Genomic DNA, 22269 nt, shown 5'->3' on the forward strand with positions numbered 1-22269 from the left:
GGGAGAGAGAGATCAATCCCAGTAGGGGGAGAGAGAGATTGAGCCCAGTGCAGGGAGAGAGAGATCGAGCCCAGTGTGGAGAGAGAGAGAGATTGAGTTCAGTGCGGGGACAGAGAGAGAGCGAAGTCAGTGTGGGGGAAGAGAGCAAACGAGCCCAGTGCAGGGAGAGAGAGTGATCAATCCCAGTGCGGGGAGAGAGAGTGATCAATCCCAGTGCGGGGTAGAGTGAGATGGAGCCCAGTGTGGGGAGAGAGAGATCGAAGTCAGTGCGGGAGGAGAGAGAGATCGATACCTCATGGGGAATGCCCAGGGTGGAGTGACTGCAGGCCCCTGGCTAAAGAAGGACTTTAATCTGGAACATTTAATGTAATTTTGTATGCACTACTTTATCCCAACAAGACCTGTAACAGTGAACTTTTAACTTATTTCTTTATTTCTCTACTCTTTACCTAGGATTTTGTACCTCAGCACCTTGTATCTCAGATGATGCTGCAAGCGCCGATATTGTAAAGTTTTCACTGTACCCTGCACTTAAGTACACATGTCAATCAAACCGAATTCTCATGTTGAAATCCGTTTGCTCAAGGTTCAGTCACTTCCTTTATCGATACCTCTTCGTAATTTTTTTAATCACTACCACAACACAGTTGATACTGTCAACTCTCTGATAAATCTGGTTTCTCATTCTAATCTGTTAATGAATACGGTGACTAACTGAGGCCCTATCACAGATCCTTGCAGGATCTCGTCTCATCCTGCAAATTAGAATTCCTGCCAATAATCCAGATTCTCTGTCTCCTTCCTTTCACTGAATTATCTCCCTGTGTGCAAATTGGCTGTAGCATTTCCTACTCTACAACACTTCCGAACATATTCATTGGCTGTCGAGTTGTTTGGGATACCAGCAGTTGTGAAAGAGCGATACAAATGCATGTTTTTAAAAAACAGTATATGTTCATTTGACTAAGCACATACATGAATCGCTGCTTTATTTTAAAACGTATAATTAGGCAAAGCTGCATCGAGATTGCTTAACTGAAAATCAGAATAAATTACAGATAATGAATGGATAATTTGCTTCCTTTGTCTAGTTGTTGATGTTAAATGATTAAAAGCTTAGTTCAAAATAACATTGTTTCCGACTCAGTGCGAGAAACGTTCTCTGGTGTGTGTGTGTGTGTGTGTACGAGTGAATCATTTAAGCTTCTACCCAAGATAATTGAAGCGAGTGACTTTATGAGTGATGTTTACGAACAGAAGTTAGAATGAACAACTGGTTATGGACTGTGTAAATTCAATAGAGTCAATGTCAAACACCAGTTAGGTCGCAGCTAGAGTACTCTGCCCAGTTCTGGTCATCGTATTACAGAAACAAGGGGGATTGGAATAGAGAAGGAACAGAGAAGCTTGCCAGGATTTCAAGAATTTACACCACAAGGAAAGTTTGGGCAGCCTGAACTCAATCCCTGAAACAATGGTAGCAGCAGAAACATTTACTGCATTTTAAAATATTTCATATGAATACTCGAAGTGCTGCCAGCTATAGGCTTGAAAACCGAATAACTGGGGTTAGGCTGGATGGTTTGTTTTCAGCCAACTGGCCTGCTTTAGTGACAAAGATTCCAATTTCTCTTCTGAATCAGTGTGGCATTTGAAGGAGCCGGTGGGTAAGCGAGGTGGGAAAATGACAGGATGTGTGAGAGTCTCTCAGTGTTTTAGTGAGTGAGGTGTGAGTGACAATATCTACAAGCGTGAACGAAGAGTGTTTGTGTGAAAATGTCAGCAAGTTGTGTGTATGTGCAGGTCTATGTTTGTGAGAGTGTGTGTGTGAGAGAGAGAGTGAGTGTGACAGAGTGAGTGTGAGAGAGTGTTGAGTCTGTGTGTGTGTGCGCGTGAACAGCATGTGAATGGGAATGAAACTGAGTCTCCCACAAACAGGAGTGAGTGAAACATTCTGTCTGAACTATGTAAAAGCTGATATATTTGTGAAAATGCGTCAGTGAAAGCATTTTTTAAAACAATAGTGAATATTAAAATGAAACATTAGGGGGAATTGGTTGGAATGGAATTGGCTGAAGGTTCAGGGTTTGGAATTAAGGCAAAGTAACATAAAAATGGTCAAATAGAAGGATTACTGTGATGCTAGAGATAGCTGGCTTTCTATAATAATCCCCTATTATTTTGTTTACAACCCTCCCAATGGCTAATCTGTTTGAAATAAACAAGCTCATGGCTTTAGACAGGAATGGAAAGTTATCAGTTGGAGCAGAAAGCCAATGAGGGAGTTGTGGGGCTCAGCTGCAATGAGGGGGTCAGTGCTACTGGTCATTTTTGTCTCTTCATGCCTGGGATGTCAGTGTCACTGGTTGAGTAGAGAGGTCTGCTGGGTCCTGTCAGAGGGTGGTTCATCCCCAGGCTCTGGAGTCACATGCAGGCAGGACCAGGTAAAGATTTCCTTTCCTAAAGACCATTAGTAATCCAGGTGGGCTTTCAGAACAATTGCTAATGTTTACACTGTCAGCACACATAGCGAGCGGATTAGTTATTTATTCCTGCCATTTTGTTTCATTAGATTTAAATTGGGATGATGGGATTTGAAGATTCTGCTATAGCTGTAGAGGCCACACCTGGAGTACTGTGTGCAGTTTTGGTCTCCTTACTTGAGAAAGGATGTACTGGTCCTGGAGGGGGTGCAGAGGCGGAGTTGAGAAATTTGGCTGATGAGGAGAGACTGGGACTATATGCATTGGAGTTTAAAAGAATGACGAGAAATTATTTGGAAATATATAAAATAATGAAGGGAATAGATAAGATAGAAGCAGGGAGGCTGTTTCCACTGGTGGGTGAAACTGGAACGAGGGGACATAGCCTCAAAATAAGGGGGAGAGGGTTTCGGACTGAGTTGAGGAGGAACTTTCTCACACAAAGGGTTATTGATCTGTGGAATTCCCCACCCGGTGAAGCAGTTGAGGCTACCGCGTTTAAGGCAAAGATAGAGAGATTTGTGATTTGGAGATGTCAGTGTTGGACTGGGGTATACAAAGTTAAAGATGAAGGAGCAGCGCTCCAAAAGCTAGTGCTTTCAAATAAACCTGTTGGACCATAACCTGGTGTCGTGAGATTTTTAACTAAAGAGATTTTTGAACAGGAAAGGAATGAAGGGTTATGGTGAGAGGGCGGGTAAGTGGAGGGAATGAAGGGTTATGGTGAGAGGGCGGGTAAGTGGAGCTGGGTCCACAGAAAGGTCAGCCATTATAATATTGAATGGGAGAGCAGGTTTGATGGGTCAAATGGCCTACTCCTGCTCCTAGTTCGTATGCTCCTGAATATCAGGCTGGGTAGGGGCAGAAAGGGGAGAGGTTTATCTGGATTGCTAGTCCACTGGCAATATCACCCCCCCTTATTCTGAAATAAGATAACAGATCAGCTGGAATTATCACACCTGGGAGCTTGCTGTGTGCAAACTGGCTGCTGAATTTCCTGTACTGCAGCAGGTCACTTCCACCCAGAGAGGGTCACTAACTGCGAGGCACTGTGGCGATGGGATTAGAGGTCAATGTGATATGGGAATGCAACTGTTTCTTTTCTCAAAAATCGTTTTGGCAAAAGGAGTGAGTCGTCGGATGAGCTTTATCTGTTTGATTATGGATGTTCATAGGGCGGCACGGTGGCTCAGTGGTTAGCACTGCTGCACACACGGCGCCAGGGACCCGGGTTTGATCCCAGCCTCGGGCGACTCACTGCATGGAGTTTGCACATTCTCCCCGTGTCTGCATGGGTTTCCTGTCACAGTCCAAAAACGTGCAGGTTAGTCTGGACTGGCCATGCTAAATTACCCCATACTGTTCAGGGATGTGTGGGTTAGCAGGATTACAGGGATTGGGTAGGGGATGTGTAGACTAAAAGGAGTGAATGGCCTCCTTCCACACTATAGGGATTCTGCGATCCTTATTGTGTAAATATACATGACATCACCCAGGAGAAATAAAAATCAATGACAATGATTGCCTTTGAGAAGATTTGTAGCTCAGGTTGAGGTTCTGGATGTAGGTTTGCTCACTGAGCTGGAAGGTTCATTTGCCTAGTATGGTGACGAAGCGTCTGAAAATGAACCTTCCAGCTCAGCGAGCAAACCTACTCCCCACAGCCTCAATGGATGTCAACCCAGAGATGGGATTTCTGGTTCTCATTTGCCCCAGGATTGTCTTGAGGGGGCCCATGGCCCTATGTTTCCAACTGAGAGGTGGCAAAGTTGCCCTTTGATTCAAGGCTCACTCTATGCGTATTATTCAGCTTTAAAGGCAAAAAATATAACCAATCACTTTGTCTTATCTAGAGTAAGGGACCATGTAGTTTGGACTGCTTTAGTGTTGGAATACCAGGTGAATATTTCAACTTGGAAAAATTAGGTGCTGCACCCTTTTTAGCTCTGTGCAAGACAACGCTGCTTTTCAAAGCAATGCGGGGCATACTTTGTTACAGAGAGGCACCAAGAGCCTCTGGGTTAAGGGAAAGCCTGTTTGGCAACAGCCTTTGGATTGGAAGGGCTGCAGTTTGCTACAAATGTGCGGGTGCAGGACAACCAGAGGGTGTGAATGGAACACAGCCCTTCCTCCGGATGTGAAAACAACGAAAGCCAACAAGAAAGGACCCATGTTATCCGGATGAACCATCAAAGTGAGGAATGATTATTGTTTGATAGACAACAACATGCAATCATTGCTGAAAGATGAAGGAACTGAGACAATTTAACCCAAACTCAATCTTCAGAATTGTGCTCCGTGTCTATGGTTTTTCCATCTATAATATTTATGTGGAATAATTGAACTTTTTGTCTATTTTATTTGTGAATGAGTGTGTGTGTGAGTGTGTGTGTGAGAGTGTGTGTGTCTGTTTGTGTGTGTGTGCGTATTTTTGGGGGTTTAAAGGGATATAGTTTAAGTTGGACAGTAGCAGATTAGTAATTTTTTTCTCTGTTATTTGTTAAAGCTTCATCATGAAACCTGAGGGGAAGCCGCCCCTGAATAGCAGCCCCATCACACAGATGGCTCAGCTTGGTGATCTCATTGGGATTTTATGTGTCAGATTACGGAACGGCGGGGCTCCATTATCAGCTCAACTCTCCATATGACCCCAGCTCTCCTTGTTCAGGATTTATGCACATAAACCAAGTCCAACACTCAACTACAACACTGAGAGAGTGCCGCAGGGTCATGAACGCAGCACAGTCCATCAGACAAACCAGCTTTCCATCCACTGACTCCATCTATGCTTCCCAGTGCCTCGGGAAGGAAGCCAACATCATCACAGACCCCTTCCACCCCGGTTATATTCCTTTCCATAGGGCAGAAGATAGAAATGTTTGCATACATGTACGAATAGATTCAAGAACACCTTCTTCCCTCAGACTTTTGAACAGACCTCTTTAATGTGAATTCTGATCTCTCTCTCGCTCTCTCTCTGTACCTCCTCTGTGACTGTAACACTGTATTCTGCACCCTGCTCTGCTATCTCGCTGGGTTTTGTAGCACAGTGGCTCAATAGTTAGCACTGCTGCCTCACAGCACCAGGGTCCCAGGTTCGATTCCAGCCTCGGGTGACTGTCTGTGTGGAGTTTGCACATTCTCCCCCTGTCTGCATGGATTTCCTCCGGATGCTCCGGTTTCCTCCCACAGTCCAACGATATGCAGGTCAGGTGAATTGACCATGCTAAATTGCCCATATTGTTAGCATTAGTCAGAAGGAAATGGGTCTGGGTGGGTTACTCTTTGGAGGGTCGGTGTGGACTTGTTGGGCCGAAGGGCCTGTTTCCACACTGTAGGGAATCTAATCTAATGTATAGTGTGCTCTGCCTGGAGAACACAGAATACAATACTTTTCACTGTTTTTCAGTATGTGATAACAATGCATCAGTCAGTCAGTTAGGGCATCAGAAAAAGTGCCTTGACCAAAGAACAAAGACACTTTACAGCCCAGGAACAGGCCCGTCAGCCCTCCAAGCCTGTGCCGATCCAAATCCACTGTCTAAACTTATCGCTCAATTCCTAAGCATCTGTATCCCTTTGCTCCCCACCTACTCATGCATCTGTCGCACCTTAAATGACTAGGATTTGGAAAACGAGCAGGGGGTGTTTGTCCCAGAATGGGTCCTGGCCAATATCTATCCCTCAAGTGGTCATGGTCCTGTTGTTGCTTGTGGTATCTTGCTGTACGCACTTGGGTTTTTCCATCCCTGAGATTACAACAGCGCTCACAAAGCTCACAATGTCGGCATAGAAAATAGGAGTAGGAGTAGGCCATTCGGCCCTTTGAGCCTGCTCCACCATTAGGTTTGATCGTGGTTGATTGTCCACCTCAGTCCCATGTTCCCCCTTTGTCCCCCATACCCTTTGATTCCTTTAGCTCTGAGAACACGGTGGCACAGTGGTTAGCTCTGCTGCCTCACAGCGCCAGAGACCTGGGTTCAATTCCCACCTCAGGCAACTGTCTGTGTGGAGTTTGCACATTCTCCCCGTGTCTGCGTGGGTTTCCTCTGGATGCTTCGGTTTCCTCCCACATTCCAAAAATGTTAGGTGAATTGGCCATGCTAAATTACCTGTAGTGATAGATGTAGGGGAATGGGTCTGGGTGGGTTGCTCTTCGGAGGGTCGGGGTGGACTTGTTGGGCCTAAGGGCCTGTTTCCACACTGTAAGTAATCTAATCTAAACTATATCTAACTCCTCTTGAATTCAGACAATGATTTGGCCAGAGAATTCCACAGGCTCCCCACGCTTTGGGTCAAGACATTTCTCCTCATCTCAGTCCTACATGGCCTACCCTGTATCCTTAGACGATGGCCCCCTGGTTCTGGACTCCCCAGTCATCAGGAACACCCTTCCTGCCACTTCATCTTGTCCAGATCTGCTAGAAATTTATAGGATTCTCTAAGATTCCTCTTCATTCTTCTAAACATCCATGAAAATCCAGTGAGAAAGTATGTCTTTGGCAGTACGGTGATTTGTGACATCCTGCAGCCACGAAAGGCTCTACAGAAATGCAGGTGTTGCTCTTTCATTCCAAGCCTCGTGGTGCACAGTCGTGCCTGCAACTGCACAGATCCACCAATAGATGGAGCCTCTTAAGGCCCTCCATAAGCCCCTCCCGTACAATCATGACTGTTGGGCCAGGAGGAGGCCATTCAGCCCTGTCCCATCACTCAATCAAGACAAGACTAGTTAGACATTTAAATCCCTTTTGCTGTCTCGTTTCTACACACCATAGTACATTGACCCAACCAAGATCAATCAGTCTTATTGGGGAGGCACGTTCTATTAAGTCTAAGCCTCAGCAGCTTGATAAGATTATAAGAGATAGAAGCAGGAGAAGGCTGTTCGGCCCCTTGAGTTTGCTCCTCTATTCAATAGGATCGTGGCTGATCCGACATTCTTCACATCGACTTTCCCCATAACCCTCGAATCTCCCGACTGATCACGAATCTCTCTCAGCCTTAAATATACACATTGACTCTTCCCCCTATGGCAAGGAGTTCCAAAGACTTGCAGCCCTCTGTGGGAAGAAATTCCTCCCCATCTCAGTCTGAAATCGGTGCCCCTTTATTCTGAGACTGTGCCCTCTGGTCTGAGACCTTCCCATGAGAGGGAACATCCTCTCAGCATTGACCCTGCCAAACCCCTGGAGAATCCAAAAGGTCTCAATGAGATCATCTCCCATTCTCCTAAACCTCAAAGTCCCAAACTGTTTGCCCTTTGCTCATAAGACCTTCCCTCCATCCCACTAGGGATCATCCCAGTGAGCCTTCTGTGAACTGTCTCCAATGAAAGGAAACTTGTACTTAGCTTCAATTGTAGCCTCCCCTTTGGAAATCTCCCCGGAATGGCCTGGCTGGAATATCATGACTATGACCCATTCCTCTGTTCATCCTATCCTTTTCAGGGACACAATGGTGTAGTGGCAATGTCACTGGGCTAGAAACCCAAGTATTTTTTTTTTGCTATTCATTCATTGTTTGTGGGCATTGCTGAGAGGGAAAGATATAAAAGAGACCTAAGGGGCAACTTTTTCATGCAGAGGGTGGTGTGTGTATGGAATGAGCTGCCAGAGGAAGTGGTGGAGGCTGGTACAATTACAGCATTTAAAAGGCATCTGGATGGGGACATGAATAGGAAGGATCGAGAGGGATATGGGACTAATGCTGGCGAATGGGACTAGATTAATCTAGGATATCTGATCGGCATGGATGGGTTGGACCAAAGGGTGTGTTTCTGCACTTTACACCTCTATGACTCTATGTCTCTGTCAGCATTTACTGCCCATCCTTAATTGCCCCTTGAGAAGGTGGTGGTGAGCTGCCTCTTTGAACCACTGCAGTCCATATGATGTATGGACCCACAATGCTGTTGGGAGGGAATTGCAGGATTTTGACCCAGTGACACTGAAGGGAAGGCGATATATTTCCAAGTTGGGATGGTGAATGGCTTGGAGGGGAACTTGCAGGGGGTGGTGCCCTGGATAAAGGCATTCAAATCCCTCCACAACAACTGACAAAATTTCAAATTTAATAAATTAATCCTGGAATTGAAAACTAGCTTGATTTTTGATATCTGTGAAACTCTTGTTAATAGCGGCCTCCACCCGTCTGGGTCACTAAAGTCCTTTAGGGAAGGAAATCTGTTATCCTTACCTGGTCTGGCCTACATAGGACTCCACACCAACCTCAATATGGTTGACTCTTAACTACCCTCTGAAATAGTCAAAGGAGACACTCCGTTCAATAGGCAATTAGGGATGAGGCACTAAAGACATTTGGATAAGTGTATGAATACAAAAGGCTTTGAAGGATATGGGACAAACGCAGGCAAGTGGGGTTAGTTTAGTTTAGGAACATGGTCAGCGTGGGCTAGTTGGACTGAAGGGTCTGTTTCCATGATGTAATAACTCTAAGACTCTAAATGCTGGCCTTACTCAATGAAACCTACATCCCATTAAAGTATAAAACAATACCACAATTCCTCAACAGAGGACATAGTTTCTCTCCATCCACCCTCTCAAATCTTTTAATCATCTTAATCACCGCAATTAGATGTTCCCCTAATCTTCTACACAAAGCTTGTCTGTGGAACCTGTCCTCATAATTGAACGCTTTCAGACTCAGTATCGTTGTTGCAAATCTGCAGGATACTCCTCAGGTCTGTCCCTCAACTGAATATTGTTCCTGCTGTTGGTGTCTAGCCAGAACAACTGGAGCAGAGTTTCCACCTGTCCCAAAGTCACAATTGATCAAGGGAGACAAAAACTCTTTGCCTGGCCCTGCCCATGAAATAAAGGCACACATTTTGTCAGCCTTATAAAAATTATTTGATGCATTCATCCGTTCAATTCCTTGAGCCAAGTGCCCATGGGCAGCAGCCCATCAAATCCCACCTCAGGCTGAAAAAGGTCAATGGGATTGCAAATTGTCAAGGTTCTTTCTATTATCAGTTTTATAGACTTCCAGAACCTATTTTGAAAAACATAGGAACGGAGAAAATAGGAGCAGGAGTCGGCCATTTGGCCCCTCGGACCTACTCCACCATTCAATATGACGATCATGCAATTTCAGTATCTCACTCCCATGAAGTGAAGGCAAATGATTGATCTAGCTCAGAAACTGGCCGAGAGGCAGGAGATATGATAAAGGGGAAGGTGCTCAAATAGACAGGAGAATGTGTATTCAAGAACAGATTATATCTGATTATATTCACTAATAACTTTGATAAGTAAAGTAAGCATTCAAATTTGCCAATGAAAGGTTGAGGTTTTGTTTTAAATTCACAGGATGTGGGCAGGCCAGCATTTATCACTCATTTCAAATCCGATTAAGAGTCGACTGCATTGCTGTGGGTCTGGAGTCACAGATAGGCCAGACTGGCTAAGGATGGCGGATTTCCTTCCCTGAAGGGCATTAGAGAACTAAATGGCTTTTTTTTACACAATTGACAATGGTTGCAATAGTTTGAAATTCAGATTTGGACTGAATTCAAATTTCACAATCTGCTATAATGGAATTTGAACCCATTACCTCAGACAGTAACCTGGCCTCTGGGTCCAGTGACATTGCCTCAACACTACCACATCCCCATGAATGAACTATAGATGAAGTGAATGGGATAAAACTTTGGCATTTGACAAATGTGAGGCCGTTCAGTATGGACCTGAATTGGATGCTTTGTAATTGGTGAAAATTCAGAAACAGCCGAGGGTCCAGGGAGGGTCCAAGGACGTACAGCGGTTGTTAAAATGTCAGGCACAATTTACAGAAAATAACTGCAAATGCCAAAGGAACTCCAGCCTTTATAGATAGGGACTGGAATACAAGGAGGTAGACGTCATGCTAGAGGTAAACAAAGCTCTCGTTAAACCTCGTCTGGAGGCATTGTGAGCAGTTCTGAGCCATGATCACATTAAATGGTGGAACAGACTCAATGGGCTGAATGGCCTACTTCTGCTCCTGTGCCTTATTGTCCTGGGGACCACATCCCAGGAAGGATGGATTGGCTTTGCAGGGAGTGCAGTGAAGAATGGATACCTGGGCTTCAAGGGTTTAGCTACAGAGAGACTACACAAACAGGGATTGTAACCCCTGGAATTTAGACTAAGAACAACAAAACTGAAGTTTTAAAGATGCGAGGGAATAGGGATCAATGAAGAGGATAAATTTCTGATGGTTGAAAATTGAGATCAATAGGTTTTGAGATAGAAAGTGTTAGGGAATGTGGGGGAAACATGCATGCATGGAAATAGAATCCCTACAGGGTGGAAGCAGGTCATTCAACCCAACAGGTCCACTCCTACCCTCTGAAGAGCATCCCACCCACACTCACATTCTCCATGACGAGCCCACAGCTCTCTGGACACAATGGGCAGTTTAGCGTGGCCAATCCACCTAACCTACACATGCTTAGACTGTGGAAGGAAACCCACACAGACACAGAGAGAACGTGCAAACTCCATACGGACAGTCACCCGAGGATGGTTTTGAACCCGGGCCCCTGGGATTGTGAGGCAGTCATGTTAACCACTGAGCCACCATGCCATCCACAGTTAGATCACACGTCTTACATCATCCCACTGAATACAGGTGGAACAGGCTTGAGGGGCAGAATGGACTCAGAGCTCCTTTGTAAGTGGATTCAAAAGTAAATATCAAAGGGAAGTCCAATAGATTTGTAGGAAGGAGATAATCACAGGTCAATGGGGACAGTAGCAGAAAGCAGGGGATTGATTAGATATATCTTTCAAATCGCTGGCAGCAGCACAATGGGCTGAATGGTCTCATACTGTCCTACAAAATGCTCCCATTGGCTCAGTAAAGAGACCCAGCAGTGGATAAAGTCCCACTAACATTGCACTGTAAATTGGGTGAGATTGGTTAGCTAATACAAGAGAGACTTGTGAATACAATTCTTGCAGCAGCTGAGGTTAGCATAGAAGACTTATTCTCAAACATTCCCTTCGCCTGAGGTCTGGGGACCCTTAGGTTAAACTCATCACCTTCTGTCTCACTCTAATGAGAGGGTGGCCCTATGGTTTGGTAAGACAATGACAATTTTGACCTTTTATTGCAAATCCGTATCTGGTTTACAGAAAGATTGTTGACCAGAGGCCAATCAGCTTAATTTTGTCTGGGCCACACCTTTGAAAGAAGAACTCAGTGACTGCACAGCTTTATCCCACCCCGCACCCTCTTACAAATATGATCAAGGATAGTCAGCATGGTTTTGTGAAGGGCAGGTCGTGCCTCACAAACCTTATTGAATTCTTTGAAAAGGTGACGAAAGTGACTGCACAGCTTTATCCCACCCCGCACCCTCTTACAAATATATCCAGAGTGAACATTCACCCCAATAAAAGCAAAATACTGCAGAATTCTGCAAATCTGAGACAAAAACAGAGAATGCTGGAGAATGAGAATATGAAGTGTGGTCACTCTTGTAATGTCAGAAATAGATGGACAAAGTTAAAAATCACACAACACCAGGTTATAGTCCAACAGGTTTAATTGGAAGCACTAGCTTTCGGAGCGTTGCTCCTTCATCAGGTGATTGTGAGCAGCGCTCCGAAAACTACTGCTTCCAAATAAACCTGTTGGACTATAACCTGGTGTTGTGTGATTTTTAACTTTGTCCACCCCAGTCCAACACCGGCATCTCCAAATCGGGAATGGATACAGCAGTCAAGCCCCACAAGTAGCAATGTAGCAGTGACCAAATAAATTGCTTTTGTTTTGTGATATTGGCTGAGGAATTAATATTGGCCGAGACACTGGGGAGAGTCTCAACAAAATCAGAAAGTTAGAAATCACACAACACCAGGTTGCAGTCCTACGGGTTTAATTGGAAACACTGCTCCTTTATCAGGTGGTTCTGAAAGCTAGTGGTGCGTCCAATTAAACCTGTTGGAATATAACCTGGTATTGTGTGATTTTTAACTTTGTACACCCCAGTCCAACACCAGCATCGCCAAATCAAAATCAGAAATTGCTGGCAAAACTCAGCAGGACTGGCAGCATCTGTGGAAAGAGAAACAGAGTTAATGCCTCCCAGTCGGAAGCTATTCTGCAGGAGAATCACTTTAAATTTCAATCATTAACTCGGTTTCTCCCTCCACAGGTGTTGCCAGACCTGTTGGGTATCTCCAATAATTTCTGTTTTTGTTGCACTTTCAGGGGAGGGAAGAGCCCGGTGGTATTACTGCTGTTAATCCCGAGATTCCAAGTAATGCTGTGAGGAGCCAGGTTCAAGTCCTGCCAGGGCAGATGTTGGAATTTGAATCCTGTGAAAACCTGGAATGAAGAGTCTAATGATGACTACCTGTTGGAAAAACTCATCTGGTTCGCAAATGTCCTTTCGGTAAGGTAACTGCCATCCTTACCTGGTCTGGCCTACATGTGACTGCGGACCCACAGCAATGAGTTTTATTCTTAACTGACCCTTGCGCAAATAGGAATGGGCAATAAGTGCTGGCCCAGCCAATGATGCCCATATCTGATTAGTGAATAAAATTTTAAAAATTCACCCAACACCCTCTCCAGAATAAGTCACAATTCAATTTAATTGTGCTGGTTTTTAAAATCCCTTTCCTTCTTACATTTGGAAATCATTTACAATTTGACCAAGTTGAATTTTTTTCCCCCGAAATCTGGAGAGATAAAAGAAAGTAGGAAAGGCAGACTTACTTTGATAGCCCACTGCGGAGTGTAAGAGATCCATACCAGGGGCAGTGAGTGTCAGTCCGTTAACTGCGTAGTGGGGTTGCTTCATATAGGACATCATGCTGGTGAATTAACCCAGGATAAACCCTCTGGGCTTCTCTGGGTGTCTGAATCCCTCCGATTTATCCCACTCCAGCTGGACAGTAACTGCAGAGAGGCACAAGAGAGATGAGAATGACCCAATAGATTGTTACCAACAAAGCAACAGAAGGAGACAAGAAGAGCAGAAATTGCTGGAGAAACTCAACAGGTCTGGCAGCATCTGTGGAGAGAAAAACAGAGTTAACATTTTGACTCTCCTACAGAAATGTTGAGATTCTGCAGCATTTTCTGCCATTGTTTCAGATCTCCAGCCTCCGCAGTTCCCTGTTTTATGAATGTGAGAATAGAGCATTCAGATCATGATTGAGTAGATTACTTACAGTGTGGAAACAGACCCTTCCGCCAAACGAGTCCACACCAACCCTCTGAGAGCAACCCACCCAGACCCACTCCTCTACACTTACCCCTTCACCTAACACTATGGGCAATTCACCATGGCCAATTCACCTAACCTGCACATCTTTGGATTGTGGGAGGAAACCCATGCAGACAATGTACAAACTCCACACAGACAGTTAGCCTGAGGCGGGAATCGAACCCTGGTTTCTAGTACTATGCAGTAGCTGTGTTAACCACTGTGCCACCATAAATGGAACCATGACCTCATTTTAACCTTGACTCTACATTGTTGCATTTCCACAATAATTTTTCACCCCCTTGACTGTCCGAATCTATCTCCCGCTGCCTTTTAAAAAAGTTGAAATATTCTGCATTTTGAGGAAGGGAATTCTAACTCAACTTTGTATTTTCTTCCGGATTAGCACCTGGACATAAACTCTGACTGGCTATTGCCTCGAGATTAAAAGAAAACAATCATTATTTTTGGAAATGTTTGAAACCCTATTGGCCTTGTTTGCATTGAATAATTAAATCAAAGAATCCCAAACCAAAGCTAATGCCCACCCCTGTCGCTGAGTCAATCACAGACTGATGAGTCAGCGTTTGAGGTGGATCTAGACATGTTGGTCAATACAATTCCAAAATCGTTTCTCTCATCGCGCCTTCTCTTTGATTGTTTGTTGATTCGTTGTGGGAACTTGTGAACACCTTGCAATAACATGGGAAGCTCCCCCCAATTCGGTCTCCCACAACTTGCAGTGGACTGGGCTGGATCAATACTTGGAACTGGGAACAAGTTATTTTACAATTCGCATTTCCCAGTCTGTATCGGGTACGCATGTTCCAGTGATAATATACTCGATAATGTCACAACCTACCAACATAGTTACTCTGTCATGGTTGTGTAGTTGTTTACAAATATACTGCGGCAATATAATACAAGGCTGTGACTCGTTCTTTTTAATAAACAGAGGGAGGATGTGAAACATCGCTTAACTCTCAGTAAAATCATTAAGTTAAAAATAAACCACCTCAGAATTCGCTGAACAAGATCTGGCAGCATCTGTGGAGAGAGAAAACAGTTCGAGTCCAGCGACCCTTCTTCAGAACACTGGATTGGAAACATTAACTCTCCACAGACACACCTGCTGAGTTTCTCTAACAATTTCTGTTTATTTTGTTTCTGGTTTCCAGCATCTCTGAGATTCTTTGTTTTATTTTCTGTTCCTATTTTGCAAACAGGTCCTGCAGCTGCAGTCTGGAGGGATATTCCTGATGAAGGACTTATGCCCGAAACATCGACTCTCCTGCTCCTCGGATACTGCCTGACCTGCTGTGCTTTTCCAGCAATCCCCTCTCAACTCTGCAGCTTCAATCTCTCCATTGAAAACGGAACGATTTAAACAGATCCAATGACAAACACGGCCCTCTGTGGATGCTGGAGATCTCGTTTCAAATTAAGGTGTCAGTTACTCCCTCTGAATGTCGCTGATTCCATCAAACTTAAAAACTGGGGTTTTGGGGTGTTCTAGGGAGTGACTCGGTAAGGATGTAGACGCTTGTCCTGTTCCACTTTGGGGCAAGTCTGGGCTGACAAGTGATCCATCAGATACTAGGACAGGAGGGATTGCCCAGCCCAGTGTAACGCGTCCTGAGAGGGTTTTGGGGGACAGTGATTATTTTAAATCCCATCGCAGCTGACGCTTTTTCATTTCCCCCAATTGAAGGATGGGAGAGAGGGAATTTCACAAAGACAGGGAATACCTTCGACAGCGATGTGGGGAGGTCGATAAGTACTCATGATTTGGAGATGGCCGGTGTTGGACTGGGGTGTACAAAGTTAAAAATCACACAACGTCATTTTAATTTTTAACAATGCGGGGAGGTTTGTTGCAATGAAGAGAAAACGTGCCGGAGATCAGGTGGCTCGGTGGTTTGGGAAGACACGTCGATCGGTGGCACAGTGGTTAGCACTGCAGCCTCTCAGCGCCAGGTACCCGGGTTCGATTCCAGACGGGTATGGCGTTTGCACATTCTCCTCCCACCCACAGTCCATGCTAAATAGCCTCATCGTGTTCTGCCTAGGTGTGTTAGTCAGGGATAAATAGAGGAATTGGCTCCTCCTCGGAGGGATTTATTGGCCCTGAAGGGGCTGTGGGGATTCAATGGTCAGGCAGCAGCGGAAGAGGGAATTTAGCGTTTCGAGTCCAGCTCTTTCTGTGTCAGAGTTTGTTGCAAGGTCGGACACATTTAACAACAATAAGAGGCCACACAAAAAGAAATAAAAGCACTGGCCCACCCAGCAGGACATATTCGCCTGTGAGGAAAGATGTTAATTGGTTCAAAATCTCCCCGCTCCGTGATGTCTGCGGGAGCAGGTATATTCCGACAGTGCGACACTGCAGATTTGTTTGTGTAAGACACAGGAGCAGAAATTAGGCCGTGCGGCCCATCGAGTCTGTTCCGCCATTCAATCATGGCTGATAGGTTTCTCAACCCCATTTTCCCGCTTTCTCCCTGTAACCTTTGATCCCCTTGACGATCAAGAACCTATCAATCTCTGTTTTAAATACACTCAAAGACCGGGCCTCCACAGCCTCCTGTGACAGTGAATTCCATCGATGCCCCCACTCTCTGGCTGAAGACGTTTCGTCTTATCTCAGTTCTAAAACGTCTTCCCTTTGCTCTGAGTCTGTGTCCTCGAGTCCTGGTCTCTCCTACCACTGGAAACATCTTCCCAACGTCCATTCTGTCCAGATTTTAAAATCACAGGTTCTAGTCCTACAGGTTTATTTGGAAGCAGCGCCGCTCCTTCACCAGGTACAACCACCGAAAGCTGGCGCTTCCAAATAAACCTGTTGGACTATAACCCGGTGTTGTGTGATTTTTAACTTCATTCCTGGGACCATTATCATGAAGGCCCTTGGAACACACTCTAGGGCCAATACATCTTTCCTGAGGCATGGGGCCCAAAATTGCTCACAATACTCATAGCGTGATCTGTGTGTGTGTGAGAGAGAGACCAGCCTGTTCACTTTAACACTGAAGGAATAAATTACAGTACTAGATGTTGGACTCTGTGCTGAAAACAACAAATGCTGGAGATCACGCTGGGATTTCTGGCATTTTTTTTGTTTTCATTTCAGGTTAGCTCCAGAACACGCAGCAGCTGGCGAGACCGAGGGATAAACTCAACTCACTTTACTTGTTTACTCAACAAATTAATAATTAGACTACAAGTTGATCGATTTTGTTTCGCTGAAATTAGTTGTTGATTCCCCCCACCCCCGTAAAAGATACAGAATATTACCTCTGTCTTCAGACAAAATACCAATTACCACAATCGACAACAAATTCTGCCTTTCCTCCCTGACCAGAGAGCTCAGTACTCACCCGAGAAATTAATCCACCGTTTCTTAATGATATTCTAATTCTGGGAAGGTGACCCAGTCTTGGTTTCGAGAGGGTACAACACGCCGACTCTCTCTCTCTCTCGCTCGCTCTTCAAGGAAGAGGTGTCCATTCGCGGATAAATACCTCTGTAGTCCGCCCAGAGGGAAATTGCGCCTCCCCCCATGTGCGAGACGTGTCGAATTTGAACGCATTTTGTACATTACAGCGGCTAATCAGTCGTCCTAAGTGACAGACTGTTAATTTCCTGTCTGATCCGGGTTTGTGTGTATGTTAGAGGGGGAGGGCTGTTACAAATGGAATTTATCCCCCAGCCCCCTTCAGATAAAAGACAATTCAAAATTTTCAGGTAAACCACAGAACAGAGTTCTGAGGGGTTACAGTAGATTGACGTTTAAATAGAACGAAAAAAGCAGGCTGGAAAAAAAAAGTTGTCAGCATTTGGGGATTGGCCTTTTCGTAAAACAATATTAAGAAACGTTATGGGCCGTTTGTTTGTTGTCAAAATTTATTCTTAGAGTGAACAGGACAGTATTTAATTTCTCTCTCTCGCTCTCTCCCTCCTCCCCATCTCATCTTTATCTCCCCGTCTACCCACCTCTCTCTCCCCTTCTCCATCTTCCCCCTCTCTCACTCCACATCCCCCCTCTTTATCCACATCTCCGTCTCCCCTTCCTCATTTACCCTCCTCCACATCTTTATCTGTCCTCTCCCCAGTCTCCCCTCTCTCTCCCGCTTACCCCTCACTCCGTCTCTCCTTCTCTCCCCTATCTCTCACTCTCTCTCCCCCGCACTAATTCTCACCCTATTCTCTCTCTGTCTCGCCCATTATTTCTGTCCTCTCACTTGCTCATCACACTTAGTTCTCTCTCTCTCTCCTTCTCTCGCTCTTCACCCTCTTTCTTCCTCTCTCCTTCCCATATCTACCCACTCCTCACTCCCCGTCTCTCCCCTCTCTCCAAATCTCTCTCTGCCATCTCTATTTCTCTCCCTCGCCCCCATCTCCAACCGGCGTGATTCTCCTGAAGTTGGCAGTGTTAAACCCAGAAAAATATTACCACATCTCAGTCGGAATTGCAAAAATTAACTCCCCCTCCCCCAGCTTTAACTTTCAGGGACGAGAGACGGTAGAATGTGTAATTAATAAACAGACTAAAATAAACACTGGCCTTCACACCTGGGCAATTGTGTCGAGTCGATGTGTCCATTTAGCGCTGAAGTTGTCAGCACTTGAGATTCAAGTCAATGGATCCTTCAGTTTGCTGGGCTGGAGAGGGGTGGGGTGTTGGTGGTGTAGATTTAAATATCCCCGCCTCTCCAATTACTCTGTCCTTTCAAGTAAAGCCCAGGAGCCGGGGGCTCCAGAGTAAAGCAGCTGCAGCAACATGCAAGGGAAGAAGTTACAGCCGACCACATATATACCACCATCAAATAAAGGCTGCCTAGGCTTTGTAAATTTTGGATTAGTGGTGCTGGAAGAGCACAGCATCAGGGATGAAGGGCTTTTGCCCGAAACGTCGATTTTCCTGCTCCTCGGATGCAGCCTGAGCTGCTGTGCTCTTCCAGCACCACTAATCCAAAATCTGGATTCCAGCATCTGCAGTCATTGTTTTTAACCTAGTCTTTGTAAAGGCAATCTTTAACATTAGCTCTTTGTGTGGATGAAAGGGGGGTTGGGGGAGTGAAAGAGAGAGAGAGAAAGCACCTCACACTCAGCCCGGATAGTGCTGCTTTTAACATATGAGGGATGTTTGAGGACACGGCAGAGTTTACAAGAATGGGGGGGGGGGGGGGGGGGGGTTGTTCTGATTGAAACGTACAGAATACTGAACGGCCTGGACATTGGGAAGATGTTTCCATTGGTAGGAGAGACTCGGACCGGAGGGCTCAGCTTTAGAGTAAAGGGAAGACCCTTCTAGAACGGAGATAATGAGAAACGTCTTCAGCCAGAGAGTGGTGAATCTATGGAATTCACTGCCACAGGAGGCTGTGGAGGCCGGGTCATTGAGTTTATTTAAGACTGAGATAGATAGGTTCGTGATCGTCAAGGGGTACGGGAAGAAAGTGGGAAAATGGGGTCGAGAAACTTATCGGCTATGATTGAATGGAGGAGCAGACTCAATGGCCTAATTTCTGCTCCTGTGTCTTATGGTGAGATAATATTTGGGAAATCGGGGAAAATGCGTTTTGTAAGTAAATCAAGAGTTCACAGTCAGAAGGGTCTGGTCAAACACAAGAGACGCTGTGCTCCTTTAAGATAATATCCCCGAGCCGCTGAGATTACAGCGTTAAAACTTCACAACATTTCTCTGGGCCCCAACTTCGCCAGGTGACTATTCATCCTGTCACTACAGGGACTGATAGTGGAGTCATGAGGAGCATGTTACAGATATAACGACAAACACCAATCCCCACACCAAACATAAAACAATTCCGATTAGATTAGATGTAACAGCACTGGTGCAATTTGATTTTTACAGATACATGCAGGAATGTATTTTTCAACGCATGATCCAAATATATTTGAAGAATATTATTATTTATTTGTTATTAATCTAAATGTATTTGAATAAATTTGTAATTAATTCAACTTTATTTGAATACATTTGTCATTAACTCGAATTTATTTGAATGAATTTATCAATCCAAATATTTTACTAAATTAATTATTAATTCAACGTTATTGAAATATAATTGTTTTTAATCCAACTTAAAAAAAATTAATGTATTACTAATCCAAATTTATTTTAATAAATATATTTGTGTCCGAGGTATTTTAGTGAATGGCAGATTATTACTTTTAGTTAATGACATTCTAATAAGCTTACAGTCGGAGCGACTGTACAATATATACATCACAGAACACTTCCAACCTCATTTTAATTGTTTTTTATTTATGTATCTAATGTCACTTCAATTTGACTTGAAAAAATATTTCTCCTAACAAATTCCAATTATATTTACTCTCGAAATAAATGAAGCGAACGCACTTGGAATGTTTTTCCGCAGTCGCTTTGAGACTTTAACCGGTTACATTTGTCAGGATTTTAACGCGAAGAGGTTTTCGAATAATTGTCATTTTAGAATTCTGAGCATTTTCAGTTTCCAGTTATTATTCTCTGTCACTAGTCGGTTGTTTTTTTTTCCGACAAATTTGCTTTTTGGGGGTTTTATATCAAATTCACAGCCATTCTGTAATGTTTGTAAAGTTGCTGCATCGTTCAGGAACGGGGCAAATTAAATAAGCAGCCCAGAAAATAGACTCGTTTCAGATCCATGGATTTGTTTTTTCTACCAAGAGCAGCCCTTTTGAAGGGTTGAGGTAAAGGGGGGCGATCTAATGTGCAAAAGTGTTCATTGTAAATAAACCTGAACCAATTTAAATTCAGAAATGGGTCTGATTTATTTTTGAAAGTGGAGTTGAACTGAAATTTAAAAATACTTGCACAATTTAAGAATGGCTTTGGGAACAACGCATCGAAATAAAATGTTGGTGAGTTTTTGTTTGGAAAAGAACAAGGACGTGAGGGTACTGACAGTAACAGAGAGTCAACAAGAGTGTCCAAATTTATGCAAATTGGGAAGTTATTCGATTAAGTTTGTGAAAGCAAAAACTTAGGGAAATTCGGCCAATCTACTTACCCATTCGGTTCATATCATGCCTGATTTGTCACTGATTTCGGATCAATTACTGGAGCACAATCTTCCTGGTCAAATACACACACACACAAGCAAAAGCAGAAATTGCTGGAGAAACTCAGCTGTCTATTTTCTAAAAAAAAACTACACGTCTCTTTACCAACTCCCAGCAGAAGGGCTGGACGAGCGTAGCGCCAATGAACATAACTTTCACAAACTCAACACTGCTCACAATGCTGAGCAATTCGCCAGTGAAAATGCTTTGAAATCGAATCTCGGGAAAGCTTAGAATCGCTTTCATCCCCCTTCCCGCGTTCAGTCCTTTCTCAACATGGTCCAGTAAAACCTTACAAGAGACTTGACTCAGGAGGAGAGTGATATTTGAAACTTACCAGGCTTGGAAGCTGATTTGGTCTGTTCGGGAGGGGAGGAAAACGTTGAGAGTGACTCCCTCGGTCTCTAGCAATCGGGCCTGAAAGGACAGAAACATAACACAGGAGATTTTAGACACCGCAAACACCCCGTTTGGCAAGACTTGTTTTTCTTTGTAACTGGTTTGCTTAGAATTACCGAGCGTGATATTGTAAAGGGATAATACAGAGCTGTTTAATCGCAGCTGAAATATGGTTTAACCTTGTTAAAGACAAGCTTAAGGGAAGTGAGGGGAGAGTGCGTGGGATCTGGCTGCTATGTGTTCTGACGCAGACATCATACCCAATCATTACCTGCTCAAGCAGAGATTTAATCCAGTGGCTCCCTCTAACCCCGAGACTATGTATCCCAGTGTGAAGGTAGCTGGCGCCCCTCACCTCAATCTATCCATTTGCTTCCACTCCAAGAGGCTCCTAGGGGTGGTCATGTGCAATTTAAACCAGAGAACTGATCGCCACAGGTGTCAGGGACCGTTAATAACTGGGATTAATTCTGGAAATCTGAAATTAGAAAAACAAATTTGCTGTAGAAATTCAGCAGGTCCTGTGGAGAGAGAGAGAGAGTTAATGCTCCGATTCCAATATGACTTCTTCAGAAACGTTTTCACCTTCAGTCTCAGGTTCGGAAGAAGAGTCGAAAAATGTGTTGCTGGAAAAGCGCAGCAGGTCAGGCAGCCTCCAGGGAGCAGAAGAGTCGACGTTTCGGGCATAAACCCTTCTTCAGGATTACTGAAGAAGGGCTTATGCCCGAAACGTCGATTCTCCTGTTCCCTGGATGCTGCCTGACCTGCTGCGCTTTTCCAGCAACACATTTTTCAGCTCTGATCTCCAGCATCTGCAGACCTCACTTTCCCTCTGAAGAAGAGTCGTTGGATTGGAAACATTAACTCCGTTTTTTTCTCTCTGTCTCTACAAACACTGCCGGATCTGCAGGATTCCTCAAGCATTTTCTGTGCTCATAACCTGTACTGTTAACTCTGTTTCTCTCTCCACAGCAGCCGGACCTGCTGAGTTCCTCCAGCACTTTCTGTGTTCATAACCTGTACTGTTAACTCTGTTTCCCTCTCCACAGCAGCCGGACCTGCTGAGTTCCTCCA

The 22269-nt window shown here is 44.5% G+C and overlaps 1 protein-coding gene across 7 annotated transcripts in view; it reads right to left on the minus strand.

Annotated features, from left to right (window-relative positions):
* LOC122542767 (homeobox protein otx5-like) overlaps positions 1–22269 on the minus strand; it is a 42238-nt gene that overhangs the window by 15065 nt on the left and 4904 nt on the right. For 3 of the 7 annotated variants that reach the window (XM_043680782.1, XM_043680785.1, XM_043680784.1), the window contains exons 2-3: positions 21134–21213; positions 13215–13397 (exon numbers count right to left, since the gene is read on the minus strand). In XM_043680782.1, the coding sequence (XP_043536717.1) occupies positions 13215–13311 (97 nt within the window). In that variant the 5' untranslated portion in view covers positions 13312–13397; positions 21134–21213. Of the gene's footprint in view, positions 1–13214; positions 13398–17084; positions 17169–21133; positions 21214–21311; positions 21403–21550; positions 21572–22269 lie in introns of those variants that run through there. The other 4 variants (XM_043680786.1, XM_043680783.1, XM_043680787.1 and 1 more) reach the window with 4 other exon arrangements.

This window comes from Chiloscyllium plagiosum, chromosome 41, assembly GCF_004010195.1.
Source record: "Chiloscyllium plagiosum isolate BGI_BamShark_2017 chromosome 41, ASM401019v2, whole genome shotgun sequence".
NCBI classification, from domain to species: Eukaryota; Metazoa; Chordata; class Chondrichthyes; order Orectolobiformes; family Hemiscylliidae; genus Chiloscyllium; species Chiloscyllium plagiosum.